This window comes from Ictalurus punctatus, chromosome 6 (genome assembly GCF_001660625.3).
Source record: "Ictalurus punctatus breed USDA103 chromosome 6, Coco_2.0, whole genome shotgun sequence".
NCBI classification, from domain to species: domain Eukaryota; kingdom Metazoa; phylum Chordata; class Actinopteri; order Siluriformes; family Ictaluridae; genus Ictalurus; species Ictalurus punctatus.
Genome location: NC_030421.2, coordinates 24509003 through 24524012, shown reverse-complemented (window position 1 = coordinate 24524012; position 15010 = coordinate 24509003). Strand labels below are relative to the sequence as shown.

Below are 15010 nucleotides of genomic sequence, written 5' to 3'. Positions count from 1 at the left end.
ACCCCCAGACCCGCCGCTGTTTGACATCTGAGTGTGTTCTGACAATAATATTGTAAGAGTGCAAATCATCAGCAAAGTGGTTAACAACAAAGCCTTAGCTCCCATAAGTCAACAAATGCAACCCCCTTCTCCTTGTTGAGTCTCTTCTAAATGAACTCATGACAAAAAAAAATAAAGGTATTGTAAAATGCAAAATCTAATGCACAACTTACAAATAACATGTCATAGTCCCATATAAAGAATCCCCTATAAGTGAGTAGGATATATGCACCTGTCTACCTAGCATCACTAGGTAGACCCTTAAAGGTGCACTGTAGAACCCTAAAACAGAGGGCTTTGCAGGAAGCTAAAGCGAACCCTTAAGTTGTACTTAACATAAGTTGTATACATAAATGAAAACCAATTTTAAACAAAACTAATAATTGTAATAAATATTCAAATATATATATATATATATATATATATATATATATATATATATATATATATATATATATATATATATATATGCTCACCATGCATTTTATTTGGAATACCAGTACACCTGCTCATTCATGCAATTATCCAGTCATCCAATCAAGTGGCAGCAGTGCAGTGCATAAAGTCATGCAGTTACAGGTCAAAAGTTCACCAAAACTGGACAATTGTAGAGAGTTGTTTTTGGAGTGGTAAAGAGTGATTATTGGAGTGGTAAAGAGTGTTTATTAGAGTGGCAAAGAGTGGATATTGGAGTTGTAAAGAGTGGATATTGGAGTGGTAAAGAGTGGTTATTGGAGTGGTAAAGAGTGGTTATTGGAGTGGTAAAGAGTGGTTATTGGAGTGGTAAAGAGTGGTTATTGGAGTGGTAAAGAGTGGTTATTGGAGTGGTAAAGAGTGATTACTGGAGTTGTAAAGAGTGGATATTGGAGTGGTAAAGAGTGGATATTGGCGTGATAAAGAGTGGATATTGGAGTGATAAAGAGTGGTTATTGGAGTGGTAAAGAGTGATTACTGGAGTGGTAAAGAGTGGATATTGGAGTTGTAAAGAGTGGATATTGGAGTGGTAAAGAGTGATTATTGGAGTGGTTATTGGAGTGGTAAAGAGTGGATATTGGAGTGGTAAAGAGTGGATATTGGAGTTGTAAAGAGTGGATATTGGAGTGGTAAAGAGTGATTATTGGAGTGGTTATTGGAGTGGTAAAGAGTGGATATTGGAGTGGTAAAGAGTGGATATTGGAGTGGTAAAGAGTGGTTATTGGAGTGATAAAGAGTGGCTATTAGAGTTGTAAAGAGTGGATATTGGAGTTGTAAAGAGTGGATATTGGAGTGGTAAAGAGTGGATATTGGAGTGGATATTGGAGTGGTAAAGAGTGGATATTGGAGTGGTAAAGAGTGGATATTGGAGTGGTAAAGAGTGGTTATTGGAGTGGTAAAGAGTGGCTATTGGAGTTGTAAAGAGTGGTTATTGGAGTGATAAAGTGAATATTGGAGTTATGGCACAAATTTGACCTGCATAGCCCGGATTTGAATCCCATTGAAATGTTGTGGGGGGATTTGAAAAGGGCAGTGCATGCAAGAAAACCCCCCAACATCTTGCACCTGAAAGAATATTGCATGGAGAGTGGTCAAAAATTTCAGCAAGCCTGGGGGACAATTATGCAAAATGCCTACAAGAAGTTGTTTCTGCTAAAGGGGACAGTACTAGCCTCTGAGGCCGAGGGTGTACTTACTTTTTTCCAAGAAAAACATCACATCTATTGATATTTCTTTTGAATAAATGATTGAAAATTCTAATTTTCCTTGTGGTTTTGTTCAAAGGTGCCTAAGTACATTTATTTTAAAATCTAATTTACAACAGTATTAAGTCTGCTTTCATGACACGCCAAGCTGATTTTCTTTGGTGTTGGTTGGAGTGTGTTTCAGTTGAACTTTGAAATGATTTACTTTCAGTTAGTCATTATTCTTTTCCCAAAAGAATGTCAAAAGAAGCAAGTTTGAATTCAGAACAACTGCAGAGACAGATCATGCATGCATTTTTGCCATTCCTCTACCTGTTCTTTATGGACGGCAACATACCCACTGAACAGAGAATAACACAAATGAGCATTGCTGCCAATAAACCCTGAAGAAATTTGGTTGTAGTATTGTAGTGGTGTTTATTGAGGGGTTGCTGTTGGATCAGAGCCAGACAACTAAAGAGGTTAGCCATAAAAATGCCTCATATGCTTTACTTCAGCAAGGACATGATAGACTATTGTTTCTAACTATTGACAGTGCATTAGGAAATACACAATCGTGAAGATGTTTTAGGTTCTCTCCCATGGAATTAAATAAAAAAAGTCAGCCTGCTTGCATACAATAAATTTCTATTCTGTACAGCTGAAAGATTCTAATGGGTTTTTTGGATGGTTAACAATCCCAATGGACAAACCAACCCTTACAGTCCCAATGGACAAACCAACCCTTATGAACTCTCCTAAGGGTGTACTGACATTACTTACTATGGCATTCTTTGGCTCAGAGCATTTTCCATCAAGGCAGCAATTACTTGAGCAGCATATTGAAAACCATCCACATCTCATCGGCGTGTGCAGAAGCATATGTGAATTAGTGTGTGAAAGCTGTGAAGTGTGTCACGATACAGGGATGTGAGATGCAAGTTAATTAATGCACTGTGAGTGAGTAGCCAGGAAGATACATGATTATGCATCCCAACTGTCAGTGAGACCATTAATCCTGTAAAATGACAGAGAAATTACACCACGGTGTATTATAAATGTAAATAATAAATATGAATTATAAATAAGTACATATTATATAATGACCACTGTAAGAAAAAAATATTACATCTGACATCTTGATTAAAAGGCATTAATCGTAATACTGTATAAGGTGTAGGCTGTAGTGTATCCTGCAGGAGATTATATCATAGCCTAATAGTGTCTTTCAAGTCTGTCCTTCTAGCTTACTACTCAGACATGGTGATCTACAGTAAGTTTCAGTGTCTGAGTGTCTGTGCGATAATGAAATTTTCATCCTCCTGTTAGGGAGTCACGGCGGCTTAGTGATTAGCATGTTTGCCTCACACCTCCAGGGTTCGGGGCTTAATTCCAGAGGACCTGTGTGCAGAGGAGGAATGTTCTTCCCATGTTTTGGGGGTTCCCTCCGGGTACTCCGGAGTCCAAAGACATGTGTTGTAGGCTGATTGGCATCTCTAAATTGTCAGTAGTGGGTGAGTGGGTGTATGTGATTGTGCCCTGGATGTCCCGTGCCTCGAGTTCCCTGCAATAGGCTCCCCGTGACCCTGTGTAGGATAAGCATTACATAAAATGGATGGATGGATGGTCTGGGTTCTCACTTGCTCCTATATAGCTGCTTAGTTTCATTCTTTTATTTCTTATCAGTTTAAATGGGATGCCAAAGGTGTTGATGAATTTAGTGCTGCAGCTTATCCAGCTTCCTAGTGTGGAAGCAGCAACAAAACCCTAAATAATATTTCCTTACCTCAATTCAATTCAGTTCAATTGCATTTGCATAGATACTGTCACAAATCAGATCTACAGAAATCCGGATGTAGATTTGGATCCCTAATAAGCAAGCATGAGGTTGCCCTGGGATGACAAAATGGAACCCATCCTCTTCTGGGTGACACCAGAGAGTGGGATTACATCTGACCTAGAAGGCAAACATTTGGCAGGAAAAAAACAGACTTGCAAATATATATATATATATATATATATATATATATATATATATATATATATATATATATATATATATATATATATATATTTATTTATTATTATTATTATTATTATTATTGTTTTGATAGTGTGTCTTCCTCTTTCCATGTAGGCTTTTGTAAAACTGAACCCTAAACTCCAGCCAATGGTTGACATGATCCAGGCCAATCGTGCCATGTGGGATGAGCTGCACCAGAAGCGCCAGCGCAGCCAAGAACTGGTGAATCTCCCCAGCACTAGCTGTGATGGTGAGATTGGTGACAATGACGTACCCAAAGCTGCGAGTTAGTTCCTGATCACCACGCCACATCATGACCTCTGACCTCTAACCTGCAACCCAACCGCAGTGCTGTGCATGTTGGGAGTTTTGGCTCTGCTGCGAGCTTCAAGCTGCTGGAGAAACGATGGTGATCTGATCTCACCGTGCCCCTGCAGGCTGCATGTATGAACTCTCACCACTGGGTGCGAGAGTAACAGGCAGCTGTGACCGAGTGTTTTCTGTTTGATGTTTTTCTTACTCGGAGAAGTCTCTGAGAATAGTTCTAGACTCAGGAAGAGGCAGTGTCTCTAGAGCTAGAATACTAAACATAGATGCTGTATTGTTTTAACTGGCCTGCTGTATTATTACGGATGGCTACGACTGAGCATTGCCACAGCGGGTTTATTATTATAGTATAACCACTGAGTGTTGCTTTGATTATACTAATGAAAACCTTTCAGGAGTGCAGGATCCTCTATTTTGTATTGTACATATTTAATTTGAGGTTATTGTTTATTGGATTGTTATATAGCTTGAGATATAATGTGGGTTTGGGCTCTGTTTTTCACCCTATGTAATTATTATTGGATCAGAGGTTTGCTGAACTTAAAGGCTCATGGCAATGCTTGCAATGCAGATACAATAGAGTGCCGCTATTTGTGCCTTGGTTAAAATCCTTCATGAAAGATGCATGCGGTCTCCTTCCAGCTTCATAATTATCTAGAGACTACGTTTTATATCATTAAGAGTTGTGCAGCCGGTACGATGTCGTAAAACTCCCTCTGGATTTGTGATGTTGCTGCTTGCGCCTATTTTGGTTCCATTAATTAACTCAGGCGTGGTGTGAGAGGTCCATGCATTACCATAGAGCATTTACATTAGCGCACTCATCTATATTCACAATTTACATTATTAGAGCTGATCCAAGCATTAGTCATATTACTTTGCAAACCGGGGTTCTGAAGTAGTGCACTAAATTGCAGTCATATTGTTTTCACGAGCCCAAGCCGATACAGGAAGTACACGTGCCTTTATAAATATTAGTAAATCACATTGTCTTCAAGCTAACCATGTTTTATGACTTAGAACATCCTGACATCAGCATTGACGACACTGAAACATTTAGTTGATTTGGTTTAAATCCGCTTTCACTCCTTATGACAGATATCCAGAAACATCACAGTGTTTTATAGTCTCTTCTATACCTCTCCCAGGACTACTGTCGGAGTAAGAGCGGGACAGAATGCAAAAAAAACCAAACGCAACTACTACTACTACAATTTAGCTCAAGGTAATGGGGAGGAAGAATAAGCACAAGCGAAATACTGGATCAGCCTGACAAAAATAAATACAGATCCAATAACTGAGTTAATGAACTCCGCTGCCCTTTGTGCCTGCTGCCATATGGCCACACAATCATCATCCATTCATAGGTAACACTGCAGGTAATGTCATTCCACATCAACTGCAGCTGTGTCTAATCACCTATCAGACTGTTATTAGCTAACACAGCTGGACATCCAGTGAGCAGATCAAAATTGACTTTACATGACTTTATACAAGTTTGTAGTTTTTACAATCAATTGACCTGGATGGCTCCAGAACTATAAATGTGAATTTGCACATGAGAATCCATAATAATCACTGGTTTACGTTGCTATAGAAACACCAGTCAAAAAGAGCATCCTTCGGTCACACACATTGGTAGCCACTGAAAAATGACAATGTTTCATCCATCAGCTTTTTTTCTTTTTTTTAAATTACAACTACAAAATCTCCTCATTTCTTTTCTATGTAATTGCTCTGAATTGTTTATGCTGTAGCTGTTTTCCTGTGATATCTGGTCACAGATTAAAATTGTGTTATGGCATTGTGAAAGTGGAGACTGAGGCATTGTAGTGCTCTTTGTGGCATGGATCTTCCTGCTCGTGGGGAAATCAACAGAAATAAAATGCTAACTGACAATGGGACAAATTTAACTGCATGAGGAAATAACTGCTCTAGGTTTAGGGACTGAAGTGACAGTCCCTGAAGTTTAGGGACTTAATGACCTTCTTCACTGACATTTTCATTAACGTTTTAATGTGTGTGCATGAATAATGATATTGCACCATAGTGGGGAAAATAGTGTGCATTCTGTAATTCTGTACACCCCCCCACACCTGCCCGGTCTGTTTTTTTGGGGGTATTATTATCATCATTATTATTGGTAAATTATCAGTCATCACATTTTCATTTCAGATTTTGGTTTCTTTTTTAAGGGACAGTAAAAACTGAGGTGTCTTTAAAGCATGTCATTTGGAAAAGTGTACTGTTCAGTTCAAATAAACGTGCTGCTAGTAAACAGGCCTTGTGTTGGTTAAATGAGCATCTGCTTGTGAGTGTTTTGATTTGCTGCCCCACAGAGGAAATACTCAAGTAAGATGCAAAAAAAAATCACTACACTGACCCCATGTGGACAAAGATTTTTACTGCACAGCAGAATAGGTCTATAGTCTAATTCAGTGGTCACCAATCCTCTTCCTTGAGATCTACCGTCGTGCCGGTTTCATCTCCAATCAAAATCGAACACGCCTGTTTTAGCTGATCAATAACTTCTTAAGGCAATGATTAGAAGTTCAGGAGGACATGATTATGGTTGGAGCTAAAGTCTTCAGGAAGGTAGATTCAAGAATAGGATTGGTAACCACTGCTGTTATGTATATGAAAGATAGTATGAAGAGCATCTTAAGGGTTGTAGGTGTTTGGAATGAAGATGCTGTGATGCTTAGGTCAAATATGTAGACTTTGGTTAATGACTTAAAAATGAAAGCTGCATGCAGTTCTAAGAGTTCCTTCATAAATCTTCAATAAAACATGTTGGAAGGTCAGTAATGCAAGAATCATTTTAAACACTCTGGTGATTTTAACACTACAGTGCACAGTATACCTGAGACTGTCAGTGTTTATTACAGTTTAATTAAAAATCTTCAAATCCGGTGACAAACTAGTCCTTCCTTCCATGTACCATATGTATGTAACATATGTAATAAAAAAAAATGAAAGAAAAGAAGAATAGTGATGATCACCAAATAAATAAGGTCATTACTATCTGAGGTGACTGTGTACATGTGTTTCTGTTCACAGTTTTAGGAGAAAACAGCCTGTAAGAAGGGACCAGAACATTATTGAGTACTTCTTACATTGCCCTAACCTTGTATGGGTCAGAAGGGTAAAGCTGTTAGAACTGGGGCATCCAATCTCATCAGGAAAGGGCCAGTGTGGGTATAGATTTTCATTCTATTCAAGCAGAAGGCACACTTGATGCTACTGAAAGCCAAGCTCAATTAATTAAACAGGTGGAATCAGGTGTGGCTCCTGCTTTATTGGAATGAAAACCTGCACCCACACCAGCCCTTTGTGGATAGATTGGACATCCGTGTGTTAGACTTCACACTTCATGATCCATAAAACAAGAACAAAATGTTACCCAATGGTATCCAGGGTGTGTGTGTGTTTTAAAATGAAAACACGTAATGGACAAACATGCTTTAAATGTTCATTTATTGCACAAACAGCACTGACAAAATGAATGCCAAGGTTAAACATGTTACCAAGGAAACTCGGGAATGACCAAAGAGGGCATTTGCAGGTAGTGAAATGGCAGGATCAGGCTGCTATGAATGTTCAGAAAATGTGCACAGGGAGCAAATAAGTCCCAACATTTTCTTCATTCCATATTTCACAAAGAAAAGCCAGACTGGTTTCGGTAAGTATTTACAACAACTTCCATTAAACTTTTTTCACGGAGCAGTGCATGAGAGACTAAGCACTCAGGTGTTGTAAATAGTTTCGTTGACATCTATATGGGGAAAATGATGCATAGAAATAAATCATCACAGGATGGTTGCTTGGATCAGTAGAATGGTATAAAGGCAGAGATTATACAAAAAAAATAATAAAATAAAATGAGGAATTTGACATCAGTAACTTTGCATTTTTACTCTAGCACCATACAGCAGTATACTAGGAAGGCTTAGGTTCAGCTTAAAGGAATACTCAAGCATTTTTTTTTCGATCTAAATTTCTATCTTCCACATTTGTAGTATACTTGTGATTACCACAGAGAAGTTTGAACTTTTTCCCTTCATTGAGAACAGAACTGAATACCTCCTTACTCAAATCGCACATTTAATAGGCATCTAACGGCAAACGTTAGGTGTTGAAATGTACGGATACTGAACTCGAAACTCCAAACCCAATCAGTTTTGGTGCAGATGTCAGCCTCAAATACTGATTCAGTATTGTATCGGATTTTACATATTTTCAAATCCAATCCACTGAAGTATTTATTGCTGTGCACAAGGTACATTGACTGAAAACACGGGTCCTTCATGTGGACATGTCCTTAAGCATGTCATCGTGTCAATGTCTTGCATAACTTGATGACAAAGTCATGTCACTTACTACAAAGATAGCAGCATTGGATCAGTACCGGGTATCCGCTGATATCAAAACTGCTATTGGCATTGAACCAGTGAGAACAATGCGACCCTAGTTAGGGCACTACAAATATTTTAGATTTGACTGATTTATTTTTTGAAATAAAATGTTCAGTCACAAGTATTTGAATACTAAGCTCTAATTCTGTAGAATTATTGTTCCAGAGATAGGACTATTGTTTAAAAGGGAAAAACTGTCACTTACATAAAGGTCTTGGTTTGATTGCGTATGAGTACTACAAAAACAGCTGTTCTTTTTTAAAAGAGAAGTTGTGCTATACAGTCATGTGAAAAATTACGTACACCCCATGGAAATTGTTGTTGTTTTTTGGGACACATTTGGACAAGCAAACATTTGATCCTCTTTGAAACATCATAAAGGTGATACTGTCAGCTGACACCTAAAATGTACATTTTGTAGTAATTGAAATAAACAAAAAAAAACAAAACCAGAAAATTCACATGGAAAAATTAAGTACACCCTTACATTTATCACACCTTCAAATCCATAAAATTAGAATCAGGTGTTCAAGATTCGGTGCCAGTGATTAGAACCTGTCTTATTTATACCCCTCTCATATCTAGTGTCTGGTGTTCCCTTTGCTATTGAGGTGGGTGTGTGTGTGTGTGTCATCATGCCAAGATCTAAAGAGTTCTATAAGACCTTCCAAAAAAAACCAAAAACGGTTGTAGATGCCTGTGAGTCTAGCAAGGGATTTAAAAAGATCTCCAAATTGTTTGAAAAATACATCATTCTACAATCTACAATGTATTTGAATACTAAGCAAATAAATTGGCAGATTTCAAACGACTGCCGATTTGTCTAAGACTGGCCGTCCCAGCAAATTCAGCCCAAGAGCAGACCGTCTGATGCAAAAAGGGGTCTCCAAGAACTTCAAAATTTCATTACAGGATCTGCCAAGTCGTCTTGCAACTGTTTGTGTCAAAGTACACGCTTCTACAATCAGAAAGAGATTTGACCTACATAGGAGGCATGCCAGGAAAAAGCCTTTGCAATAATACAGTTTGCCAGTGAGTATATAGGCAAACACCAGGCCTTTTGAAATGATGTCCTCTGGACAGATGAATCAAAGATAGAGTTGTTTGGCCACAGTAACAGCAGATATGTTTGGCGCTGACCAAAGACAGCTTTTCAGGAGAAGCACCTCATACCATCTGTAAATTATAGTGGTGGAAATGTTATGACTTGGTTTTTTTTTCCACTGCTTCAGCAACTGGACAGCTTGCATTCATTTATTCAACTATGAATTCTGAATTATATCAAAGAGTGAAGATAATGTGAGTCCATCTGTCCGAAAGTTGAACCGAAAAACAGGACAAGGATCCTAAGCACACAAGCAAATCCACCAAAGAATGGCTCAAAAAGAAGAAATGGAGGATTATGGAAAGGCCTAGTCAAAGCTTGGATTTGAATATCATTGAAATGTCGCAAGAGGATTTGAAACGGGCAGTACATGCAAGAAAACCATCTTGCAACTGAAAGAATATTGCATGGGGGACAATTATGCAAAACGCCTACAAGAAGTTATTTCTGCTTCAATAGGGGGCAATACTAGCTTCTCAGGCCAAGGTTGTACTTACTTTTTCCAAAGAATATCATCACATCTAGTGATATTTCTGTTGAATAAATGCTTGAAAATGCTCCTTGTGCCTTGTGGTTATTTTTTCACATGACTGGATATTCACATATTTTAGATTATGGATGGACAATTATTTGAACACCTGCCCTTGGACACTTTTTTTTTTTTTGAGTTTTGAATAAATGGGTTTTTTCCCCATTCTTTTCTCTATACAAGTGTGTTGAAATTCTTGTTTGTGTAAATATGCTACACACTTAGTAGACAGACATTATGTTGAAAAACACTGGAGTTTTCCTTTAAGGGTGAGAAACGCTAAGAAAAGAGAAAGCATAAGCCAAATCAGCACAGAAATAAATTTTGATTGAGAAGGCAAATCATAAGTAACAAGAACACAAGACGTGACCCTTACAGACATTTAGGAAATCTGGATAAATTCATACAAACACACAGACACCTTTTCACACAGAAGCTAAAAACCCACAAGTGTCTAACATCCATAACCAGGCTTCTTTGTGAGCTTGGACAAAACATTAGTACTAGATGAAGTGATTAAATCCCTAATATTTACAGATCATCATACGTTTTGCATATGTTGTTTTGAAAGCAAGACTTAAAAATTACAAATTATCATGGTGACTCTTAGACTCTTCATTTATAAACAAATATATGCATGTGATATATGACATATATTCATAATTTACAGGTGTATGAATGCATATAGCCAAAAGGACTAAAAGGCTGAAAGTCTTTGGTAGGAGGACAGGGGTCTCACATCTTCATTATGAAACACACACACACAAAAAAAATCAAACTAAACCGGTCTCTCCAAGGACACCATGATAAAGCTTACTGCACAGAGAGGAATGAGTCAGGAGCTTAGACGCATTCACCATGCTAGAGCAAGTTCTCTTAGTCTGCAGGAGCAAAGTGGAACTCCTATGAATGGACGTGTTTCCTATAGTTCACACTGAACAGAGACACCTATACAAACATTTCAAAATATCAGAAGAGGCTAAAGATAAAACATCCAAGCATTCACAAAGACCCTGGCAAAAAAAATAAAAAAAATTGACGGTTAGAAAAGGCAAAAGGGAGATGTACGGAACTGCAGAGATACAAAGAAGCTGTGTGAAGAGACAGCAGACGTTTAAATGCAGTCACTCTTTTTTTTATATAAAAAAAAAGAAAAAAAAAGAAAGGAGGAGTGAGGTAAAGGAAGGCCAACACCCACTCAGAGACAGAAAGAGAAGGCACACTGCTTTTAAAAGCACAATGCAGTCAACACGCAAGTTGTGTTACACCAACAAACTACACGGGAACATACTTTTATTTAATATATCAAAAGTTAGATCAAGCCAAAGTTGGCAAGATCAGCAAGAAATGAAAAACGAGTTCAACAGGGAAGCGGGTAAACAAACATCATCTTTATATAATCAGTGTTTCATAGTCAATTTTCTTGACCTATCTTTCTGTGAAAGGCAACTTCTCATTGGCAGTCGATGGATTTGTGAAGAAAGAAAAAGGGGAAAAATGCAATAAAAGAATCGGACTCGTCAGACATCAGGCCTGAACTTTGACCTTTCTCACAGCAGTACAACTGAAATGTGAAGAAGGGGGGTGCAGACGGAAATGGACAGAGGAAGAGGGGGGTGGGAGGGGACAGAGAGGGCGGGAAGTGTTGAGTCTTGTGCTGAGTTTTGTGGTAAGGTATTGGAATAGAATTAGATATTGATCAAAAGCTGAAAATAAATCACTGCTTGTCTTGAATACATAGAAATTATTATGTAGAATGCCTTAATTCCAATAGGACTACATGTGAGAAAAAAGAAAAGAAAAAAAAACAAACAAAAATAATAGGTTTTTCAAAGTGCTGTTACAGGAGGTTTCTGTTGCCAAATATGTTGTTGGGGTCCACATAATCCTTTATGGACTTGAGCATGCCCAGCCCCACGCTGGAGACAGTCTCCCTCATCCACTCCTTCCGCAGCTTGCCCACTGGGAGAGATAAAGAGATAAAAAAAAAAAAAAAAAAAAAAAAAGACAGCGAGAGAGAGAGAGAGAGAGAGAGAGAGAGAGAGAGAGAGAGAGAGAGAGAGAGAGAGAGAGACAGACAGAGACACAGAGAGAAAGAGAGAAAAAGAGAGAGAGAGAGAGAGAGAGAGAGAGAGAGAGAGAGAGAGAGAGAGAGAGAGAGAGACAGACAGACAGACACAGAGAGAAAGAGAGAAAAAGAGAGAGAGAGAGAGAGAGAGAGAGAGAGAGAGAGAGAGAGAGAGAGAGAGAGAGAGAGAGAGAGGGGGTGAATGTGGCAGACGGTTGTGAGCACATCAATCTTGCGTGAGTGAGAGAGTAAGCAGGGGGTGATGGATGTGTTTATGGGGGGCTGGAACGCTGGTGGAACACTCCTGAAACACTGGGAGATGTTTTGCATGGTGTGATTTATGGAGAGCAGCAGACTATCAAACTCATTAAGCTGCCAGTGTTCCCTATGGAGGGGAGCTCTCTACGCTCTGCCTACCTCCCTCATTCCCTTTCTCTCTTCTCCTCATGTCTGTCTGATTCCATGAAGCCTGTCAGTTTCTCCCTCATTTACATTCATGCCCCTTTTATCAGTATCATTTTCTCTTTTTCTATAAAGCCCTTCTCTGCCCAACTTCCTCTCTTAACATTACTGTTAGGGTAACAGTCATTTCTTAAAGCTTATCTGGCACACGTTCAGAGACACACAGGGCCCTAACAATCCTGTTACCTCCCTGCTATGGGCTTGTCACAACACAGATTCCACTGATTTAATCCACTGGATTTAATCCAGTTTTTAACCCCAGGAAATCTGCATGTCAGTACCCTTCATGAACAGGAGGGATGCACAGTACTCACACTGTGATCATATCATTATGAATTGAGAGGATTATGTAACAAAACAGAAATATACAATACTATATGAGGCTTAAAGATACATCTAACTACCTTCACCCAACCCCATGTACACTAGTACAATTAGTCAGAATGTTTATTAGAAGCAAAAGCATTGCTTTCCCCCTGATATCACTGTTATGTGTATTGTTCAGCCATAGTGAGTCCTGAGCACAAGTATGGTTATAGTTTTTATAACTTTTACATTAGTTTCAGTTTAATGGGACTTATATTCAATCCTTTTTAGTTTTATGTTGGTTTTAAATTTCAGTTATATTCTTATGTTATTTTTTAAAATTAATATTTTGGTGAGAAACTTGTAATTTGTGCAGCTTTAGAGGGGGGGAAAGCATAAATACATGTTTCACATCGAGTAACATCACTGCAACAGACACACAGCTGCTCTTTTCCACACTGAAGTAAAACTTAAAAAAAAAAAAAAAAGGAAAAAAAAGAAAAAAAAAAGATCACATCTACTTTATTTAGTTTGAGTTTATTTTAGTTTATGTTTGCTCTGAGTGTAGTGTAGCTGCCTTAAACATTGAGCAGTGCATAATATACATTAAAGCAGACATTAGTAATTAATTATTTTAAGGTAGTGTGATCGCCACATCACCAGATATACACGTTGCACATTCACAAACACACATGCCCAGCACAGCACGGTTTCATCTGGTCAGATGGAGGCTAATATTTGGCAGATGAGCAGTTGAGGACAATGTGGCTGGCAGCACCACAAGCCAGACTCTCATACACATGCAAATGCAAAAACGGTGCCTTGTACAATAGTACAGCCTGCTGTCCCTGCCAACCAATCAGTAGTGTCCAACAAGAAACAAAGTAACCTGGTTTATCTACTTCCTCCTCTCTCGCTCAGTCCATCTCTCTCAGCCTCATCCCCCCACCGCCACCCGCCTTGCCATCCTCCACTTATCGTCACTATCCCTCGTTCCTCAGGGAGAGAAGGAGAAACAGAAGGTGGTGGGGCTGCATCATTGCCTCCATCACAGAGATAATTTACACATCTATCATGTCAATTTCTCCCCATTCTCTCTCTCTCTCCCTCTCTCTCTTGTCACTATCTATCTCGCACAGCTATGACCGCACAGCTGGGACAAACAAAACTGCACCGTCAGAAAGAGAGAGAGAGGCACTGAACAGAGAATGCATTCCCTCAGGCTGAAAAATCACAATGTGCTCAGTAAGAGCTCAGAACTCACTCTGTTTATGTGCATGCGCATGTGTTTGTGTAAGAAAAAATAAATTCGATTTGTGGTGTTATTTGCACACCTTTTTTTGTATAGCGCTTTTAACAATGGGCATCGTCACAAAGCAGCTTTACATAAATATATAAATTTAGGAAATAAATTTGAAACGTATACATGTATTTTGAGCAAGCCAGAGGTGACAGTGGCAAGGAAAATCTCCCCGAGACAATATGAGGAAGAAACCACTTCTCCACCACAATCTATTCTAATTTCTCTACTTTTTCTAATACAAGAAAATCAGGCTAAATGTCTGAGGGCCGCATTAAAACGATAACAGACAAGCATTGCTGCAATGGGGGCTAAACAAACAAAATCTATGCCTGAAACCACACCCTTTCGTTATATAGTGCACAGAAGCATAGTGTGGAATGTCGAGTGCACTCCTGAACTCCCACAATGCACTGCAAAAGGTTAGTTTACAAGTAATGTAGCCCCACAATACAAAACACTCGATGTACTTGGAGTATGGTACCATTTTGGATATTGGTGCAGGCAGAGATCTGGCAACTAGCTATGTTCTTGCAAAAGGGGTTTGTATAGAATAAATATGTTAATAAGAAGTGTGATCAGCAATATCCAATTAAATCAACACTTCTCATTCCATTTTTAAAAATCTGTGTATATCTCTGGCTTAGCACAGTGACATTTCCACAGTGACGACCATTTCATTCATGCTTATGGGATGCGATTTACAAATATTTGCGTGTCTGTATTCATTGGTCTGACCTGCGGTAAACACAGGTTGGTAAAGTGTGTATTTCCACTA

At 38.7% G+C, this 15010-nt stretch overlaps 2 protein-coding genes across 2 annotated transcripts in view; one reads left to right on the top strand and one right to left on the bottom strand.

Annotated features, from left to right (window-relative positions):
* The window catches only part of pde11a (phosphodiesterase 11a), a 72592-nt gene extending 65938 nt beyond the window's left edge, over positions 1 to 6654 (top strand). The window contains exon 20 of the mRNA XM_017470376.3: positions 3835 to 6654. Coding sequence (XP_017325865.1) covers positions 3835 to 4011 — 177 coding nt within the window. The 3' untranslated portion in view covers positions 4012 to 6654. The remainder of the gene's footprint in view (positions 1 to 3834) is intronic.
* Positions 6655 to 7507: 853 nt separating this feature from the next.
* Positions 7508 to 15010, bottom strand: part of agps (alkylglycerone phosphate synthase) — a 41360-nt gene continuing 33857 nt past the window's right edge. Inside the window, exon 20 of the mRNA XM_017470378.3 lies at positions 7508 to 12058. Coding sequence (XP_017325867.1) covers positions 11937 to 12058 — 122 coding nt within the window. The 3' untranslated portion in view covers positions 7508 to 11936. The remainder of the gene's footprint in view (positions 12059 to 15010) is intronic.